The sequence below is a fragment of the Orycteropus afer genome, unplaced genomic scaffold (assembly GCF_000298275.1).
Source record: "Orycteropus afer afer isolate SDZICR_OR568_19922 unplaced genomic scaffold, OryAfe1.0 scaffold00112, whole genome shotgun sequence".
Classification (NCBI taxonomy): Eukaryota; Metazoa; Chordata; class Mammalia; order Tubulidentata; family Orycteropodidae; genus Orycteropus; species Orycteropus afer.
The window spans coordinates 2,838,886-2,859,995 of NW_006921699.1; the positions used below are offsets into that span (position 1 = coordinate 2,838,886).

The 21,110-nt window shown below is 45.6% G+C and overlaps 2 protein-coding genes across 2 annotated transcripts in view; both read left to right on the forward strand.

Moving 5' to 3' along the window:
* The window catches only part of RAD50 (RAD50 double strand break repair protein), a 122,202-nt gene extending 114,912 nt beyond the window's left edge, over positions 1-7,290 (forward strand). Inside the window, exons 23-26 of the mRNA XM_042781371.1 lie at positions 2,225-2,310; positions 2,855-2,997; positions 5,602-5,735; positions 7,104-7,290. Coding sequence (XP_042637305.1) covers positions 2,225-2,310; positions 2,855-2,997; positions 5,602-5,735; positions 7,104-7,290 — 550 coding nt within the window. The remainder of the gene's footprint in view (positions 1-2,224; positions 2,311-2,854; positions 2,998-5,601; positions 5,736-7,103) is intronic.
* Positions 7,291-17,031: 9,741 nt separating this feature from the next.
* IL13 (interleukin 13) lies at positions 17,032-19,005 on the forward strand. The gene is made up of 4 exons (XM_007943798.2): positions 17,032-17,175; positions 18,283-18,336; positions 18,618-18,725; positions 18,892-19,005. Exons 1-4 carry the CDS (start codon positions 17,047-17,049, stop codon positions 19,003-19,005), a joined length of 405 nt encoding a protein of 134 aa, XP_007941989.1. The 5' UTR covers positions 17,032-17,046.
* Positions 19,006-21,110: the final 2,105 nt, after the last annotated feature.

Here is a 21,110-nt window from a genome sequence, read left to right on the forward strand (position 1 = left end):
AAAAAGGGTATTGGAAGTGAAGTCATGACCAAATGGAAATTAATGCACATATTTGGAATTCTAAATCTGCAATTAGGAAAGCAAAAGAAAAGTTGGAGGTTCAGTTAGGCTTAAACCTCGAAATCTCCCTCTCTGAATCACAATTTCTGGTTAGTAAAAAGCTCAGAGACCTGAGGAGCGAAAACAGCCTGAGGAAAACTTTCTAGTATGAGAAAGGGAAAGGCAGCAGTTCCAGAGAGTCCCATATTTCTCCACTAAGGGCCTCTTTGCTAACTGTACCCCACAGCCTTACTCACTGTCATCCAGTCAGCAGATCTGCCTATAACTAGTGGGCGCCAGTGGAAATAATCTTCCAGTAAGTTATCGTGGCCTGAAAAAAAATCCAATAAAAAGTTAGATTTTCTAAAATTTTTAGTATTTATTTACTGAAGGGAGTGTTTGACATCTCATAGAGCGTGAAGTGGAGAAGTATTAAAGACCCTGAGGCACTGGAAATATGCCTGGCAGTTTCTAGTCAAGCAGCAAGGTTTTGGTCCTCTTTTATTTTTCCCACCTCTCGTTACATTCTTCTATCCTTGAAAATATTGGGGAAGTTACTTTATGATATTATGATACTATTTATTTGCTTCTCAAACTTTATTGTGATTTGGGTGAAAGTTTACAGAGCAAATTCATTTTCCATACAGCAATTCATACACATTTTGTTTCAAGACATTGACTGCAATGCCCATAACGTAACAGCTCTCTTCCCATTTCCTCCATGTAGTTACCTCTTCCCTATGCCCTTCTTTCCTATGCATTCCTGCCCCCTGAGCGATCTCTCTTTGCAAATACTGCCTTTCAGATCTCCCATGATTGATTGATCTAAGGAGTGCCGCTAAAAAACCAAACTCACAGCTGTCAAGTCAAGTCTGACTCATAGCAACCCCTCCTTGGGTTTCCGAGGCAGTATCACTGTGGAAATAGATTGCCCAGTCTTCCTTCCAAGGAGTGGCTGGTGGGTTTGAACTGCCAGCCTTCTGCTTAGCAGTCAAATGCCTTAGGCACTACACCACCAGAGCTCCCTAGGAGTGCCCCTACCTTGTTCAAATGTTCACCATACACATCTATATAGTTGGTTGGAAGCCACAGGAGTGAGTTCAATTCCAGGCCTGACGGGTGACTAAGAGCCATAGTCTCAGGGGTTTCACCAGGCTCTATGAGACCAGTAAGCCTGATCTTTTTTTATTATTTTGAGTTTCATTCCACTTTTTTCTCCCACTCTATCCAGGATCTCCTGTACTTACCTCTTTCCCAGCAGTTGACAGTCGTAACAGGTACCATCTAGTTCTTCTGGTCTCATGGTCATATAGGCTGAGGTTCGCAAGGTCCGCTGGTCCCTTGGACTAATTGTTGCCAGGTGTCTTATGTTTTCTTTATTTTTCTTTGCTCTGGATGAGGAGAGACCAGTTATTATACTAGATGGCCATTTGCAAGCTTTTAAGACCTCAGTTACTATTCACCAAAGTAGGATGTAGAATAATTATTTTGCATAGTGTGTTGTGTCAGTTGAGCCTGATATTTCCCGCGACCATGGTCCTGAGCCAACACGTCCAGCAACTCACTCCCTCGGGGTGGTTGGCTCTGGCTAAGAAGTTATCCTAACTTTGCCCCATTAGTTCTAGTGCAATACTATTTAAATTATTATTATGTCGTGTATATGTATATGTTGTTGCTAGGGACTCAGCAACCCTATGTACAACAGAGTGAAACACTGCCCAGTCCTGAGCCATCCTCACAGTGGGCTTGAGCGCATTGTTACAGCCACTGTGTCAGTCCATCTTGTTGAGGGCCTTCCCCCTTTCTTGCTGACCCTTCTGACAACATAACCAAAGTAGGTGAAACAAAGTCTGGCCGTTCTCACTTCCAAGGAGTGTTCTGACTGCACTTCTTCTAGGACAGATGCTATATATACACATATTCCTATGTAAGGAGCTCTGGTGATGTAGTGGTTAAAGGCATTTGGCTGCTAACCAAAAGGTTGATGGTTCAAACCCACCAGCCACTCCATGGAAGAGAGATGGAGCAGTCTCCTGTAAAGATTTACAGCCTTAGAAACCCAATGAGGGTCACTGTGAGTCATAATTGACTCGATGGCAGTGAGTTTTATTATATATACTCATGATAGTATTATATTATTATCATGATATTTTCCCTTTAAAACACCAATGCCTTCTTTTTCTAGAGCAATAATGAAATTTCACAGTATGAAAATGGAAGAAATCAATAAAATTATTCGTGAGCTTTGGCGAAATACTTATCGTGGACAAGGTAATTAACATGTATCACAGATTTTCTTCCCAAAGCCCTGTCCCCAGCCTCACCCTATATGACTTCTCATCATGACACTATTATCTCCCTGGCTCCCTTTCTGAGCATCTCTTTGAGGTTTTCTAAGAATTCTTGTCTTGGCAACATCTTATAGTAAGAAGAAAATGCAGAATTTCTATTCCAAAGCCTGACAGGACTTGCGTATTTGGCTATGGTGCACATTATGTTTTGCTGATGACATAATAATTTCTACTGACGTGTAGATAGGGATAAGCTGAAATGTGATAAGAAAACCATCTGGAGGAAACTGCTAATAGGGGAACCAAGAAAGGCAGAGGTGAAGCCAAAGGCTGGGCATCTGAGTTGCATCCGGCCAGGCTGCTTCTGCATCCTCTCAGCCAAAGGAGTAGGTTCCATACCAGCCAGTATTTCCTTTCTTATGTCAGGCTCACAAGTTACTCCTGTGCTTGCTTGATAATGTTTTTAAATAAACAAATGGCTATAAAGTACGGGTTCCTCTGAAATCATCTTCTTTCCGTGTCAGATATTGAATACATAGAAATTCGGTCTGATGCTGATGAAAATGTATCAGCTTCTGATAAAAGGCGCAATTACAACTACCGAGTGGTGATGCTAAAGGGAGACACGGCCTTGGATATGCGAGGACGATGTAGTGCTGGACAAAAGGCAAGTATCTCAAGGGCACAGGCAGCCAAACTTGACACCAAGAATTTCAAGAGAGAAGCAAATGTCAGTGCAGTGGAAGCCCCCAGGGCTGCCTGTTCACAGTGGGATGCTCCTTGCAGCACACCTTGCTGCCATGTGAAAGTGAATGAGGCTCAGCCACTATCATTACATTCTCCCAGTGCTAATCATTATTTCATGCTACATGATATAAAGTAGGCTTTTAGGACAGTGGCCTGAAACAATCTCACAGGATAAGCTGAATGTAGAAGAAAGATCTGAAAGATCTTCATTGTTTGACAGCACTCCTTATCAGAATAAGTAGTACTAGATCATCAATTATAAGACACAGCACTATTTCATGTGCTACTGAGCGGGGAGGAAAATGCTGGCAATTGTAATTATAAAAGGCATCCTGATTTCAGAGAGGTCAAAATGTGGAGGAGGGGGGGTTGTTTAGAATCAGTAACACTATTACCAAACCAGGATCCAGACTGAGACATTATAATATATGAGGGTCTGTTGAGAAAGCTGCCCTGTTTTAGGACTGTGCCTCACCCCCCAGCTTAGCTTCTGGGTCTGCAGATAGTCTGAAAGAAGAGTTTGCACAGCCAAAGGCCTTGACACCCACAGCTGCCTTCCTTCTCCCCACTACCACACACATGGACTCAGGTGATGGGTCAGGTCAGCTGAGGCTCTCAGAGGAAAGCTAGTTGGATATGGAACAAGGACCAAAATCAGAAAAAGGAATGAAGTTAAGAAAATCAGACCTGCATCTCTGGGAATAAGGCTGGGTCCTTTCACCCAAGATGCTGCAGATCCTTGAGCTTTTTCTTTTCATATGAGAAGCAAAATATTGCACTTGATATGCTAACACCCCGGACTCCTCATTTTCTTAATAAAATTTTAAAGTTCTAGAAATGGATGTCCACATTACGTGGTTATTTGCATAAATAGTTTTCAGTTTTTGCTTAAAGAATACTCCATGTGTGCATATGTTCTGTTGTCAGCCCGGAGAGCTGATACAGTTTAAGCCATTTGCAGATTATTATCTCAACTCTAAGCTGCAAAAATGATAACTTTATGATCTATCATCAGTTTCCCCTACTTGGCTTTACTGATTTTTAGTAGTAATTTTGAGTGAGAAAATAGAGTTTAAAACATGGTCTCTTCGGATTAAATTACTTTCTAAAGTAAAGCAGATTTCCTTTAGCTACTCTATGTTATAAAAATTAACTAAAAGTAATTGCTTCCTTGGTGTAGGGGGAGAGAACAGACAAATGGTCTGATGGAGGTTGGACAAGAGCTCAGATCAGACTTCACTCTGCCTAACGCTGGCTTTTGCTAAGGCCTTAGAAGCCATCCAATGATTCTGCATTTAAGGGGAGGAAGTGGGGCAGGAGGGTGGCAGCAGTAGGATTCAAAGAAAGGAAGAACATGCCTGTCCCCAAAGAGCCAAGTTGTGGCCCTACTTCTGCAGTCTGCTGGCCTGCCCTGGATGTCAAAGAAAAACTGTAAACTATTCTAAAACCCAAATCACTGATACTTGAACTTACAGATTCAGGGAGAGAGGGAGGCTTACAGCTCATACAAAAGTTGTTTATACTCCCCCAGAAGAGTCCTACACTCTGTGTGAGCCGCAGTGGCTCCAGACAGACTGTGGCAGTAGGTAATTAACCCAACTAAAGCTGGGTTTGAGGGTTTAAGTATTAGATTTTTATTAATCGTGAAACTGTCTGTTTCTTTTAGTTGTTTGGATATCCTACTTAAAAAAAAAAAAAAAAAACTGCTGTCAAATTGATTCCAACTCACAGTGACCCCCATTGGGTTTCCAAGGCTGTAAATCTTTAGGGAAGTAAATTGCCCCATCTCCCTTCCCCGGAGTGGCTGGTGGATGTAAACTGCTGACCTCTGGTTGGCAGCCAGATGTCTTACCCACTATGCTACCAGAGTTCACACTTCTGTTCCACTAATACTTTGACCCATCATTATGTCACTCTTTTTTTCTCTCAAAATTGTACACACAAACGTGTAAGTGTGGGTTAGGACATGATACCTTGAACCTCTCTTGGACCACAGAATATGGAAATTTTAAAAAGACTTGGAGAAATAAAGTCTCTGCAAAGCTCTGGAAAAATGTAATGTTTTCAAGGTTTTTTAATGACAGATTTTATTATCAGGAAACTAAAATGACCAGGTCAGGAGTTTTTAAAGTTGTTAATCATATACCTAAGCCACCAGAGCTCCTTTTAAAACTTTTAGTTACAGATAAATAGCAATGGATGTCTATTTTTAAGACTGTGATTTCAAGTTTTACTATGGCAGATAAGGTATTTTTCTTATGGGATCAGCATTGCTGTTGGCTTTTTTTTTCCCATCTCAAAGACAGGCTGAGATAATTATTGATGGTTCACCTTCTGAAGGGTCCTAAGAGTCTGGTCACAGTGCCAGGCCCCCCCAGACAGAAGAGATTTTCCTAAGATCAGTGACACTGTGATACTTCCCCACCTTTCCCTTCTAAAGAGCTATGTCTGGTCTACACACGTTCCTCAAAGAGGGATGTGAAGAAAACCTGAGGCACAGCTTAGCTCTGGTGCTTGTTTCCAGGTCTTGGCCTCACTCATCATTCGCCTGGCCCTGGCTGAAACATTCTGCTTGAACTGTGGCATCCTTGCCTTGGATGAGCCAACAACAAATCTTGACCGAGAGAACATTGAATCTCTCGCACATGCTCTGGTTGAGTAAGTATCTCAAAGTTGGAGGCAACTCATGACAGTTTTTTTTAAAATAAGATCAAAAGAGTTCTGTGGTGGGAATCCTCTCTAGATAAGTCCTACTTGAGGAAGCTGGGTGGTGCCAGGCCGTAGGATTTACCTTTGATAGTAATTCTTCAGAGTTTCCTTGAAAAGAAACTAGACAGTGAACAGCAGCCCTAGACACATCCCACATCTCCCCTAGTGTGTACATAGGGAAGGCCATGGTGAAAGTTGTTGACTTAGTTTGGTTTTCCTGTAAACCCACATAGGTAGGGATCCACATACCACGTACAGGAATTACTGTGTCTGCTGAGACAGCTGTAACTAGCAGTGGGTTTAGCTGATCTCTCCAGCTTTTCACATGTGTCAGATAGCAGCTATCAGGAATGGCTGAGTAGAATCCAGTGAGGGTAGAATTGTACATGCCTTCTATCATGTTCACCCATGGTGGGTATAGAGCCCAGGAATGGGTAGCCCTGGCTCAAGGATTGTGCTAGCAGAGAAAAGGCACTTTTCCCAGAGGTAAAGAAGGTGTTTTAGGAACTCCTGGCTCCAGACAGACTCTGGCAGTGATAATGTTTCCTGTCTGACTTGAGGGTTTGGGCCAGTAGGAGAGCTGAGCAACCACAGAACCACCTGCCTCCAGCCATCTCTCAGGAGTTTTGCATGACCAGCAAGTAAGGGTTAGTATTTTTGAAACCTCATATGCATCCAGCTCCAGGCAAAGGAGAAATAAGTGACTGATTAAAGATGTAAGTCTTTTGGATCTCAGTCCCATAGCTGGCTACCTCAGCCTATAGATAGTGAGCAAAAATTTTCCTAGTCCACCCACTCATGTCCCTGTATTTCATAGTAGTGATGCATCTAGTGACTGGTGGTAGCAGAATTCTAAGTAGGCACAGCTAAAAAGGCAGTGGGGCCTGCATATGTTATTCCCCTTGACTGTAGTCAAGAGACTGAATACCTGTTGAGTAATGAGGTATTAAGGAAAGCTCAACAAAACATTTCCACTTACTTTAGTAAGAAAAACTTTGTGATCTGAAAGAGATCAGGTATTCTTGCCAGTATCTTAGTCCCTAAGCCCCAGACCTAGGTGATGAGCCAGGCCATGCAACCCTAAAGTCTGGAAACAAAATGGGAACCCTACCTGCCTGGGCTGAAGACCTGGGTCCACACACCCACCCCACTTCCTGCAGGGCAGCCAGAGGCCCTGACCCTCAGGCTGCACAGGAAGAGCTTGACTGTCAGACACAGCATGTGCTCATGTGTCTGACAAGGTTCTTGGGGGCCTTTTCAAATGAAAGAAAGGGCTATACTCTTTAGTAATAAAATGTTCTAAATATGTTGTTTCAGGATAATAAAAAGCCGCTCACAGCAACGTAATTTCCAGCTTCTCATAATCACCCATGATGAAGATTTTGTGGAGCTTTTAGGGCGTTCTGAATATGTGGAGAAATTCTACAGGATTAAGAAGAACATGGATCAGTGCTCAGAGATTGTGAAATGCAGTGTTAGCTCCTTGGGATCTTACGTTCATTAAAAATACTCAAAACTTAAATGTCATTGAAACACAGGTCCTCAGAAAACTGCTTATTTCTGATACCAACTGAGTCAAAATAATATTTTTAAAAGGGAGCATTGTATCTTAAGATTTTGAATTTTTGAGAAGTTTCTAAAATCATGAAAGTTGTTTCACATGACATTTGGACTGATTCCCTATTTCTGACTCTCTCAACTTCATCCCTCTCCCAGCAGCCTCAACAGCAGCACAATTGAACCCATCTTCTCTGGTTCCCTCCCCAACACAAATGACTGTTTCCTCAGCACCAAGACTGATTACTTACCCTCCCTTTCTCAAAGCACTGTTGAGGAGGAGATTCTCTCTGCCTTGATAAGTACAGTTTGGGTGTAAAAATCAGTGTTAAATGTTACCTCTGTGGATTTATTTCCTTCAGTGTGCTTCTAAAAACAGAGTTATGAGTGCATACTCATATCTGATCAGATTTTGAGGTATTGCTGTTTGGCTCTACTCTTAACTGTGTAAATCTGTACAATTGAGTTCCCTCTCTGTGCCTTGGCTTCCTCAACTAAAATTTGAAGTAATTGAATAAGGTCTCAGGGTTTGACAGGAACCTTAAATAATCTAATTTACTACCCACCATCTCCCCTCCCCACATAGAACCCCTGGATACTCATCCAGACTCGAGGTTGTCTCTAGAGAGAGGAAATTCCCCAGTGTGCACATCCACCTTTGGAAAGCTCTGACCAACAGCAATGCCTGCCTTCACTTGAGCACTGGCCTGGCCATCATGAAGAAGGCTAACTGTCCCCTCTGTCCTAGGGATCACCTTGGCATCACCCTCAGTCCTGGAACTCTCTAAGTATGTTCCAGGCTAGAAAGCAAGCAAGGCTGACTCGCAGAGTCGTGACCTGGAAGAGCAGGTCTCTCATTTCCACTCCAGATGCTATTTCTAATGAAACCTAATCACATTTTTCCTAAAATTACCAGTTGATATCTTAAAGCCTTTCACACTGGATACTACCAAGTCCTATACTTTTGAACTACACTTTTTGGAGTTTTTTCAGGGCCACATTGGTTCTGAGGAGATTTGGTGGTGCAGTAAGCATTGGGCTGCTGACCAAAAGGTCGGCAATTTGAACCCATCAATTACTCCATGGGGGAAAGATGAGGCAATCTGCTTCCTTAAAGATTTACAACTTTGGAAACCCTGTGGGGCAGTTCTACTCTGTCCTATAGGATCACTGTGAGTCAGAATTGACTTGATGACAGTGGGTTGGGTTGGATTTTAGTCTCGCCTTCAACTCTTTTGCCCTTCTTCCATCCTCAAATTCTCATGGCAACCCCCAGCTTTGGTTAAATCCATCTGTCGTCTTGCACATGTGGTTTCCTTTGCCAGTTTCTCCTGACCACTTGATGTTGCATTGCTTTAGTGCTTAGACTCAGTCCTTGGAACTTCTTTTCTTCATACTTATCCAGTCTCATAGGTTTAAAACTGTTATCTTAGAGTTCTCCTAGAAGCAGACCCTGGAACAGTGATCTAACCAGTAAGAGATTGGGGGAATTATAGAGAAGGAAAGACAACCATTGAGGGGTGTGGTGTTATCGTTGTAATTGAAGCTTAATCCCAGAGAGAGACTCTGGGAAACCTGGTAAATTATATGCCTCAGAACTATCCCACTTGAGGGACAAGAGAGCTGGGGTATTGACTTACCAACTCCCAAGAGTCACTGACTGAGGGCTGCTCCAGAGAGAGGGTTACCGACTTGCCAGGTGCACCAGCAGAGCTGCCTTCTACAGTTAAATTTTCTTCAAAACCTTCACACACAGAGACACAGATAACAGCAGCTGGAAGTTGGCCAGAGCAAACTAGAAGTAACTGGGGTATGGGCAGGGCACTGAGAGAACCTGTACCGGCCATCTGTGTGTTGATAACTTGTGCAAAAAGGGCATGGGGCAGCGTCTGACCTCCAACCTCACTAGCAGGGAGAAGCATCAAGATCCACATCAACAGCCCAAGGCTGATTCCTATGAGGCAGAGGTCAGACATGCCACACCCAGCCAAACTTTTTATCAATTCTGACCCCAACCACCCCTCCCATGGCACTGTACTTCTCTACTGGGTTCGATAATTCATTGCAGTGGCCACACAGAAGTCACAGTCAATCACAGTTAATGGGGTTTATTAAGGAAGTAACAGATTACAATTCTTTAGTCAGGCCAGCCTCCCCTCAGCCATGTCCCCAGGCTGACCTCTCTTTGGCCCTCAGCCTGCCTCTACTGGGTTTCTTTCTTGATGGTAGTGAAATCCTGCCCTCCTCCCCACCGCCGCCAATTTCCACCTCTGGGATGGTTCACTTTAAATCTAGCAGGATGGAAAACTGACTAATCCCCATGTTAGGGTTCTATATACCTTATTAGCACAGTCCCACCCCTACAAGAGTGCCATGTAACCTTATTTACATTATTAGCAAGCTATGGCAATCTCCTTGATGGGTCACAAACACCTGGTTTGCAGAGTCCCACCCAGTCATCTGGTGGGAGTTAGAAAAATCATGGCTAGATGGATCATACTCAGTAATCCACTGTACCACACTTAACAATGTCCAGATTTCTAAATTCCTGACTCACCTATTCAGCTGCCTGTTGGACATCTATCTGCACTTGAATGTCTACGGACATCTCAGATTTAACATGATCAAAAACAATCTCCTCCAGAAACCTCCCATAAGTTCCCCATTAATGGTAACTCCATTCTTGGCATCATCCTTGATTCCTCTGTTACACTATACATCCATCGGTTTAAAATACATTGAACTTTGAGGATATATCGAGAATTTGACCAGGCCTTACCACTCCTAAACCACCACTGCTCTGGTCAAAGCCGCCATCATGTCTAGCCTAAAAATCTGAGCAACTCACTGCTCTCCCTGCTTTAGTCCTGCCCCTAACAGTTTGTTCTCAGCACAGAGCTAGTGATCTTTTAAAAAGGTAAATCCAGTTAATGTGTTCCTCACAAAGGTATGGCTTAGTAATTCTGAAATAAGAACTGAGTTCCTCACGTTGGAAAAATAAGTCGCAAATCAAGAAAGGGTAGGCCGAAAAGCAAACTCTATGGCATTGGATTGAATCCTAAGTATCAGTATAAACTTACAGTTTTTGTATATGTGAAGGATTTATACTTAGAGAATAACAGTAAAGGTCTCCAAAAATCTCTGTAAAAGCATTGTAAGTGCTGGAAGGGGGCAGGGGAGAGTCAAAAACCAGCATTTTCAGAACTTTGGAAGTTAAAGGCTTACAACAATCCAAGGAGTGTTTATTCAAGGAAAACACCTCATCCTCCATAAGAATAGCCAGACCTGTGTGATTTAATTCGCCCTGATCCACCCTGCAACCCCCCTTTCCCTGGTAGTCTTGAGGACCCACAGCCCCATAACTATGGTACCTATGAAAAGCAGCAGCCTAGTAGTCACTGAAGAGGACAGAATGGATTTGGGGGTCCCCAAAATTTCTACCATAGAGAATCACCACTATGTGATCTGTCTGGCAGCTCACTGGAAAGCTCCATCTTCAGGGCCCATCTTTATTTGACCAGAGTCAGAGTTTACCCTACAAACAGCACTACCTACAGGGCAATCAGTGGCAACTGCTCACTATCACAGCGGCCTGAAGAAGCATTACCAGTTGGGGCTAACTAGAGGCTAATTTGATCAATACTTTAAAAATTGGGGAGGGAGAGATCCATAAGGGAAATCTGAAAAGCTCTGACATAATCCTAGGGCTCTAGAAGGCTGTGTGTATGTGTAGGGCTGTATGCATGCCTGGGCGGGACCTGAGAAGGCCCTGAACTCTCATCTCTAGCTGACCATGAGGCTGTACTCATGCAAGAAGTGAAGACTATTGCACAACTGAAGACATTCCCCAATAGACACAGGTCCTCAGCAAAGGCTGGGAGACTTACTGGCTCAAGGCATTAAAAAGAATCCCTGTCCAGGCTGAATGATCAGGTATTTCTAAGCAAAAGGGAATAGACCCATGACCATATATATGTTTGACATGATATTTCTCCATTTGTATTGGTATGTGCTGTAAGAATGTCCATGTATACAACAGAGCTAAGGGGCAGAGTTATCATAACTTCTTAGCCACAGCCAGCCACCCTGAGGAAGTAAGTTGGGCCCCCGGGCTCTGGACCATGGTTGCAGGACATCAAGCTCAACTGGCATAACATACTCTATAAAAATAATGTTCTACATCCTACTTTGGTGAGTAGCAACTGAGGTCTTAAAAGCTTGCAAGCAGCCATCAAAGATGCAACAATTTGTCTCTCCTCATCTGGAGCAAAGAAGAATGTAGAAAACAAAAGGTGTGTGGAAACATTTAGTCCAAGGAACTAGTGGACCATGTGAATCTCAGCCTACATGACCTTCCATTAGAACTAGAAGGTGCCCTGCTCACACTGTCAGCCACTCTAAAAGGGAGGAGTGTGGGAGATCTTGGATAGAGTGGGAGAAAAATGTGGAACAAAACTCAAAATCATAGAAAACAGCAGATTTACTGTAGGTCTAATAGAGATTGGTGAAACTATGGTCCCTAATCACCTTTCAGGCCTGGAATTGATCTCACTCCCATGGTTTCTAGCCAAACAATAGACAGGTGTGTATGAAGTGAACATTTACACCAGGTAGGTGCATTCCTTAGAACAATCAGTCATGAGAGATCAGGACAATATTTGTACAGAGAGGTAGCTCAGAGGACAGGGATGCATAGGAAAGGAGGACACAGGGAAAAGGTAACCACAGGGAAAAAGTGCGAAGAGAGCTTTTATATTTGTTTCAATGTCATGAAACAAAATCAGCATGAACTATTGTATGGAAAATGAATATGTTCTGTACCCAAATTACAATTTAAAAAAAAAAAAATTGTTTTAATCTCTGTTCAATCATAGCTTACTACTAAGCTAACCAAGTAGAGATTTCAGACTCCACATGATGAATAAAGAATTAGTCCAGAAAAGTCACTACCAAACATAGTTGCAACAACAACCATCAGAAATAGGAGCTAAAAATGCATCCACACAAAAAAATTATACATTAATTCATAACAGTATTAATTCATAATAGCCAAAACGTAAAAACAACCCAAATGTCCATCAACTGATGACTAGGTGAATGTAGCATAACTATACACTGAAATATTATTCAACAATAAAAAGGAATGATACATATTACAGTATAGATAAACCTTGGAAACATAATAAGTGAAAGAAGCCAGATGCAAAAGACCACATATTACATGTTTCCATTTATGTGAACTGTCCAGAATAGGACTATCCATAGAGACAAAAAGTAGAATATTGATCACAAGGGTCTGGGAGGATGGAGGAATGTGGAATGACTCCTAATTGGCACAGAATTTCTTTTGTGGATGATGAAAATGTTCTGGAATTAGTGGTGGTCAGTGCACAACTTTGTGAATATACCAAAAACAATCACTAAATTGTACACTTTTAAAGGATGAACTTTATGATATGTCCACTATATCTCAATAAAACAGTTATTTAAAGTAAATGTGTGTGTATTGTTGTTAAGTGTCTTTGAATTGGCTCTGACAGCGACGCTATGGACAACAGAGTGAAATGTTGCCGGGTCCTGCGCCATCACCACCACCCCTGCTATGCTTCAGCTCATCGTTACAGCCACTGTGTCAACGCGTCTCATTGAGAGTTCTCCCCTTTTTCACTGACCCTCTACCAAGCATGATATCCATGTGTGTGTGCACGCACGCATACATATATATGTGTATATATACAGATAGATTCATATGGATATGGATATGCATGAGTTAGGATGCATACATAGATTCCCTGTCTCTCTGCAGAGAGGGCCTAGATGCAATGATACCCCAGTAAAAATTAGAACACCTAGTGTCCAGATCTCTATTTCAAAACACTCTCTCTGAAAAAACGCCACTTTCTTCAATTAAAGGAACCAAAGCTTTTGGAGAAGTGTTTGATTCCAGGGCTGAGGCAGAGAAGATGTAAAATGAACCCGGAACAGCCTATGGTGCCAAAAATAAAATCCTCAAAAAGAGATGGGTTTGTGGGAAGAACACAAAACCTAAACGGAAGTACCTCCAAATGACCCAAGGTGGAACGATCTAGACAACTAAATGAAGGCAGCATTGGGTTATAACCCATACAATAAAATAAATATTCATTAGCCCATATTGATGATATAACAAATAAGGGGCAAAGGGCAAACACTGGCTTCAGAGCATCCCATAAGCGTTAGTATGTTTTGTTTTAATTCATCTCAAAGTGTACTGTAATTTTCATTGAAACTACTTTGATTTACAGTCAGTAAAACACAGCCAGGCGTGCCCTGGTTCCTCACCTGTAAGACAATGGGCGACCCACGTTGCAACTGTAAGGGAATTAATGGCAGGCCACCTGTTCTTAAGTACCCGGAAAAGACCTTTTGTTCAAAAAACCAAAAGAAAAACCACTGCCATCGAGTCAATTCCGACTCATAGCAACCCTATAGTTACAATTATCTGGGTTGTGAATAAAGCCCCTCTGAAAATCAAGCTTTCTTGATATTTTGTTGCTGATGTTGCCACTCGGGTGCGTCTCCCGTGCGTTCTGCGGAGCCACGCTACCCGAGGCCCCACGGCGCGACCAGCCGCCCTTCTTGGCAGGGCGGTCGCAAGTCAGGTGGCTGGCCTGCCTCTCGGCAGGCTCCTCCGCCCTGGGGACAAGGCTGCCGGGTGGGCTCCCTCTCCTGCCTGGCCTTGGCTGGCAGCCGGGATTGCACACCTCGCTGGCTTCCCCTCGCCCGTGCCAAGCTTGCCCGGCGCGCCCACAGCTCTCAAGCCCACAATTCAACGCCTTCGCGAACCTGGGACCTGAGTCGGCCGGGGCGGAGGCAGTGACGGGCACCGGCGCTTTGAAAATTCCCGGGGAGACTGGCCTGCGCCCCTCACCTTCCTCTGGCGCCGTCCACAGACCGAAGTCGCGGTGGAGACCAGGCCTAGCGATCCCGCTTATCTGCCCATCTCCCATTACATAAAGCCACAGTTACATAAGGCAGCGCGCGCCACTATCTCCTGGGGCATCGCAGACCTAGGGGCCAGCGCGCCTTCTCCCACGCGCACGGGCGCGCCTGCCCATCGCTCCACGCCGGGGCTTTGACAGTGAACGAGGAGCGCTGACTCATTCCCGCGGGGCTCCAGCACTCACGTAACCCACCGTGGTTGCCTGCGCTACCCCCACCATGGAGACGCCTTGGGAGATACCACTGGCCTATTTTAGGGAGAGGAAGCTGAGGCCTTCAGAGGGGTCATCCAGGCACTGGGGGTCCATGAGGGGCAGGGGCCAGCTTCCCCGTGTCAGGGTCTGAAGTTAGCCCGAGAATATTGGGGCACTGACAGAAGAGTGGACGCGTACATGTTACCAGTGGAAGGACAAGGATGGACATGGCTGGGGTGTTTGGAGCAGGAGTGAGGGCCTCTCGTCCATTGAAAGACCCTTGTGAGGGGGTTGAGCCCCGTTGGTAGTGGGGTCACTGGGAGAGGGGCTGCAGACCGCACCAGGTGATACTGTCAGAGGGGGTGACACCAAAATGACTGTCAATAAAATTTTTGTGCCATGTTTCAGCAGGAATTTATTATTTTTTATAAAAATATCCTTGTAGTTGTTGTTGTTGTATTGTTATGTGCCGACAACAAAACCATTTCCCAGAAGTCCAGCTTACATGTATCAATGTAAGACTAAAACTCAGTGCTAACTTTTTGCATTTTCTAATGCACTCTGGCCAGAGCTGTCATTATTACCCAATTAAACTGATACACCAAATCATGTGATTTTGTCTACACACAAGCACACATGTTGTTTCCATTGATGTTTTAGTCACAGATTTCGCCAAATTTTCTGGTGTTTTGGCTACAATATTGTTGTTGTTGTTATGTGCCCTGTAGTTGGACCCGACTCATAGTGACCCCTCCTTGGGTTTCCAAGGAAGTATCACTACGGATGTAGATTGCCCAACCTTCCTTTTGAAGAGTGGCTGCTGGGTTTGAACCACCAGCCTTCTGGTTAGCAGTCAAATGTCTTAGGCACTACGCCACCAGAGCTCTAATTAGTATTTGTGAACCTATCAATGACTTCTTTGAGAATGGAGTAGTAATTAAAGGAAAAGAAGAGAAATCAAAACAGCTTCTCAGTTACTACTAGTGTAATTCAATGTAGAAAGATTTTACAAAATAATTTAAGTTCATATAATCTAAGAAATACTACACTTAAGCAATTTATAGCTATATTTATCACATACTATTCTACGATTTGGAAGCTTTGATGGCATAATGCCTAAGGTATTTGCTAACCAGAAGGTTGGTGGTTTAAACCTACCAGTGGCTCCTCAGAAGGAAGGTTGGGCAATCTACTTCTATAGTGATACTGCCTTGGAAACCCAAGGAAGGGTCACGATGAGTCGCATCCAACTTGAAGGCAGTGGGTTTGGATTCTACGATTTAAATTTATAGTAAATATTACTATGTATTCTGTACCGTCTGGAGGTTCATGAGGGGAGGGGGTAACACCATGAGTTACTGCACTGGGTGGCACCAACCCTAGTGACACTAATGCCCACTTGGGGAAAGGACCAGAGAAGCTTGAGCCTGGGGTGGGGGCCTAGAGGGGGAGATGCTGGGTTTGGAGGAGGAAGTAGATGAGAGAGAGAGCTTGAAAGCAGCACCCAATAGTGCAAAGCTGCAACTTCCGTTGTTGGGGTGTTTGGAGGACTTCTAGGAAAATGAGGGAACAGCAGGCAAAGGCTATGTGTCAGCGTCCCTGCAGGGGAGGGGGAGGACCTTGAACCAGGACAGGCCCAAGAACTGTCCTCCACAGCACTCATCCTCCAGCAGGCAGAGATCAGTCACACAGAGACTGGTGGGCAAAACTGCAACCCAGGGTTCCAAGGACACTGGGAACAGTTACACTCTCCTGCCTGCTTGTCCACTAAGAGTTTGCCAGCAGGATAGCCAATGGCTGGAGGCCTGGGAGGTTCCCAGTGTCCATCCAGGTCATCATCAAAATGCTTAGAGTCATCATCAAAACAACTTCAAAAAAGAGAAGGTCCAGCGGGACCCTTGAATCCTTCTGGAATCGGAACTTTTTTTACTTCTTCCCACAGTAGAACCATGGGGATCAGGTCGGCCATTGAAAGGAACTTACTGGACTCTTCTTTTGTCCTGTTTGAATTTTTTATCCAAAGCATGTATTACTTTGGATATTTAAGAGACCAGTTAACTATAAAAATAAAATCCTAAAATCCCCACCACTGGTAGACTGGTCACAGCACTGCTGCCCAGCACTTCCTGTAACCTCAATGGGTCTGCTAACAGAGGCTCAAGGTGGTCACCTGGCAAAACTGCTGGTGCTTGAGCTGTCACTGCTGACCTCAGAACCCCCTTCAGGGCCCTCTCACCCACCCCTTGGAGTAAGCCCAGCCAGATCTTGGAAACTGTGCGCAGGCCCTCATTAATAAGTCCACAAGAAATCAAACTCTTTCCTTTATGTGACACTGGATTTTCCACAGAGTAAAATCAAGATGAGTAAAGATGTGGTTTGTAGATAGTACCTGACAAACAGAGACCAGGGTGTCAGGCGTCACCCCGTGGGCCTATAAAAGCTGCCACCAGAGGCCAATGCCACAGCCACTCAACTTAGGCCAGCCTACGTGTCTGCTTCCCGCTGCTCTGGTGTTACCTCTGGACCCCATGGCACTCTTGTTGACTGTGGTCATTGCTATCGCCTGCCTTGGTGATCTGGCCTCCTCAGTCCCCGTGCATCAGGTCAGCGTCCTGCAGGAGATCATTGAAGAGCTGATCAAGATCACCCAGAACCAGGTGAGTGCCTACCACCAGTAAAGGCCCCGGCTCTGCGGGCACTGGGCCAGGATGACTTGTGGGAAGAGTGGTGGGCCTGACCGTAGAGTCAAGAAGAAGCCCCAGGGACCAGGGGATGAGCCTAGCCACAAGGCAAGGGGAGAAGCCAGGTGGGGGCAGCAAACAGATGGCTGGAGCTGTGAAGGAGTTTGGCAGAGCCCCTAGGAAGCACCGCCTTCCCTAGTTTGGTCCTGCCTGCCATCTCCAGTTCCTACTCAGGCATTCAGAAACAGAGAGGGGCAGAGAAGGGCCAGCCCTCGCCCAGAACCAATTGTGATTTGCCTCTTGGATTCTGAGTGCAATAATGGGTTTATTAATCACTGCATCTTAGTTACATTCATTCTCATGGAAGGATTCATTACTGGAGTCAACTCCTCTCCCCACTAACAACATCACACTTTCTGAGCACGTATTATGTGTCAGTCTGGTGCTGGGGGCCTTATATCTCATTTTGCTGCTGCCAACAGCCTCACAGAGAGATACGATGGCCCATTTTATATCCATAAGAATGGATGTAACTAAGATGCTATGAATAATAACCCCATTATTCAGTGAGGTGAACTGACTTGCTTAAGGATGTAAGATCTGTATGTAGTAGAGACCAGTCCTGACTGACAATAATGTCGGTGACCCCAACTGCTATGTCCCTCAATTCAGAAGGCAGTGTTTATACCCTAGACTCTACTGCCTCCCATCTGATGCATCAAGGCTACCAGTGGCCCAGGCTACCTCCTCCCACCAGATGCCCAAGAAGTCTCCCATGCAGGCCCTACTGCTAGGCCTGATGTCTTCTGTCCTCCTGTCCTGGCCCTGGTGATCTGTGCATAAGGCTTGCTCCTTACCAATTGTTTCACTACTCAGTTTTTCCCTCAGAGCCAAGACCCTGCATGATGGGTTTCCCCTATGATGCTGGGGAACAATGGGGGCTGCCAGGCTTGCCCCTGTGCTATCACAGGGATATCATTGGATGCTGGTAGAGCCTGATCCTTTTGGAGATCTGGCCCGGGCTGGCATGGGGTGTCTAGGACCACTGCCAGCACTCTGCTCACTGTCTTTTTGCTCACTTAGGCACCCCTATGTAATGGCAGCATGGTGTGGAGTGTCAACCTAACGGGCAACGAGGTAAGGACGCTTGGACACTCTGGGGAGGGGGCCAAGGCTGTAGGCCTTGGGTTTATCTTCTCTGAGCCTCACTCACTCACATCTCAGGGGGTTTCCAAGAAAGCTTCAAGTGCTACCTTTCCTGTTCTCATAATCTGGGCCCTACTCAACATCCAGACCCCCTTCCATGAGAGCTCTCAAATGCCCCTCCTCCTGTAAACCTACTCCGTACAGGCATCCTGTACCAGGGGCTGGGGCAGGGCTCAGCAGGGCCTAACATCTTGTGGGTCTCTTCCCGGCAGTACTGTGCAGCAATGGAAGCCCTAAGCAACGTCTCGAACTGCAGAACCATCCACAATGCCAAGAGGTTACTTGACGGTGCCTGCAAACAATACAAGGCCCCAGCCAGTGTGAGTCTCCCCCTAGGCCCCACCACGCACCCTATCCTACCAGCATCAGCCTCTTCCCAAGCCCCGGGATCACCCTGGCAGTGAGCCAGTCTGGGAAGCCCCTGGCAGACGCTGGTCGTCCTTGCTGATGGTGTCTCACTAACACACTGGCCTTTTTGTCCTGCAGCAGGTTTCCAGCTTGCAAGTCCGAGACACCAAAATCGAACTGACCGAGTTCATCAAGAACCTGCGTGAACATTTAAGGAGCATCTTCCGCCACGGACTGCTTACTGAAGCATGAAAAGCTCACGACATTATTTGCAGAGACAGGCCCTGACTGTTTAAGTGGTCGATTTATGTTTCTTTCTGATGTCAAAAATGTATTGGGTAGGAGGGCCAGGGGAGGGGGGATAAAATTTCCTTAGTTGAGACCTCAGCCTATGCTGCTTCCCTTCAGCTGCTCCTTCATTGGCCCCCAGGGCTCAGACAGGTGGGCCTCCTCTGTCCAGGGCTCAAAGCTCGGTGGATGAGGCAGGGAGAAATTGCCCCCTACCTACTTCCCATCCTTAGAGCAAACTGTAGCATTTACAGTGGGTGCCGCTCTTGCCAGTCATATGGTAGCAGAGGGACCAGCATCATACAGGGCGACTAAGGCAGAGAGCAGCTCAGGCATATTTCTTCTTGGTCTTATTTATTATTGTGTGTTATTTAAACAGTGTGTTTGTCCATACGGCGATAGGGAGGGACTGGTGCTGCCAGACTTTGGAGCCCAGGGCCCAGAGACTCGGGGCTGCAGCACTAAGCAGTGGGCATTACAAGTGCTGGATGCCATGTACTATGTGCAACATTCTGCTACCTCACTGGGCCCTGGGCCCTAGGTCTCACCACTCCTGTCTACAGCCAGCAGTCACCCCCAAACCAAGGGATAATTTATTGTTTTTCCTAGTATTTAAATTTAACTATTAAAATATGTTATCAAAGAGTTAATATATACAGAAGAGCAGCCTAGAAGGTTGCTGGTATGGGGTATGTATACCGGGGGAGGGAGGTGGGGGTCAATGAGTAACTTGTTTCATTCACTGTGTCAAAAGAAAAGTTGGAAATAAAGATACAGATGACGACAAACGAGGTCTGATCGCATTTGCCTTTTCTATGGGTTATGGGGGAACTCTGTGGCATACATAGTACATAAGGCATTTGACTGCTAACCAGAAGGCTGGTGGTTCAAACCCACCAGCCACTCCTTTGAAAGAAGACTGGGTGATCTACTTCCATAGGGATACCACCTCGGAAACCCAAGAAGGGGTCTCTATGAGTTGGATCCGACTCAACGGAGATGGTGGTCTATGGTCTCAAGACTGGGAAGCAGGCCTGTTGGAGAGTAGGGGCTAGGGGAGTGGAGTGGGAGTGAGGATGAGAACTGGGGTGGGGGCACACAGCAGCAGGGGAAGCTCACCTTCAATCCACATGGACCCCCATCTCCCACCCTCCCCAGCGAAGGAGGAGGAAACTTGGCCACGATGTTGGGTTTAAAGGAAGGGATCTGGAGCAGGCAGAGACTTCAGAAATCACCTCATGATCATGACTCTTGATGAGTCCAGCCTGTGTCTATACCTCTCACACACCCTCTGTGCCTCCCTCACAACTCAGGAAATGGAGATGAAGACTCTGGGCTCAGAAAGGGCAGGTGACTTGCCCAAGGTCACATAGCTAAAAAGGAGCAAAGGCAGGATTTGAACTCAAATCACTCCAACTCCAAAGCCCACATCTAACCACCCTGCCTCTCTCTGTCCAAATATCATCTGGCCTGAGTGCACAATTCCCCTGTAGAATATTGTCATCGACCACTGTTTGGACACCCCCCATGAGCAGGGAGCTCAGGACTTACTTTGCAGGAAAAGCCTATTCAATTTCTGGACGCCTCTCATCATTAGTGCATACTCACCACCTCCATGAACAAAGGTAGACAAAGAACGAACAAACATGCAAGCACCTGAACTAGAGGGACTGGGGTGGAGAACGGAGATCCCTGGGACCCTGACCAGACCACTTGTCAGGGCAGGTTTGTTTGCTCCTCCCTTGGCCCACCAGTACCTGAAGTGCTGGAACCACACTCCCACAGCCACAGGCAACAGTCATGCACCTCAGCAACGGTTTCCACTGAGTGTCTTTGGGAGGTGCCTCGGACAGGGGCTACACCACAGCAATGAGATGCCTTTGCAGAGACTATTGGGTCTCACTCATGCTGGGCCATCTAAGACCAACTCCCAAACTCTGAGCACCAGGCAGGTGCCTACCTGACTTGGAAGCCAGAGCCCTGTGGGAACACCCATAGTCACAAGTCAGGGAAGGCAGCCTCCCTGGAGCAGAAGGAGTTCTCGGATGTGTGTAATTCAGACAACAGGG

Coding starts and splice junctions, on each gene's coding strand:
- IL13 (XM_007943798.2), top strand. CDS start 17,047: ATGGCACTCTTGTTGACTGTGGTCATTGCTATCGCCTGCCTTGGTGAT. Junction 18,337..18,617: donor TCAACCTAACGGGCAACGAG/GTAAGGACGCTT, acceptor TCTTCCCGGCAG/TACTGTGCAGCAATGGAAGC. Junction 18,726..18,891: donor AATACAAGGCCCCAGCCAGT/GTGAGTCTCCCC, acceptor TTTGTCCTGCAG/CAGGTTTCCAGCTTGCAAGT.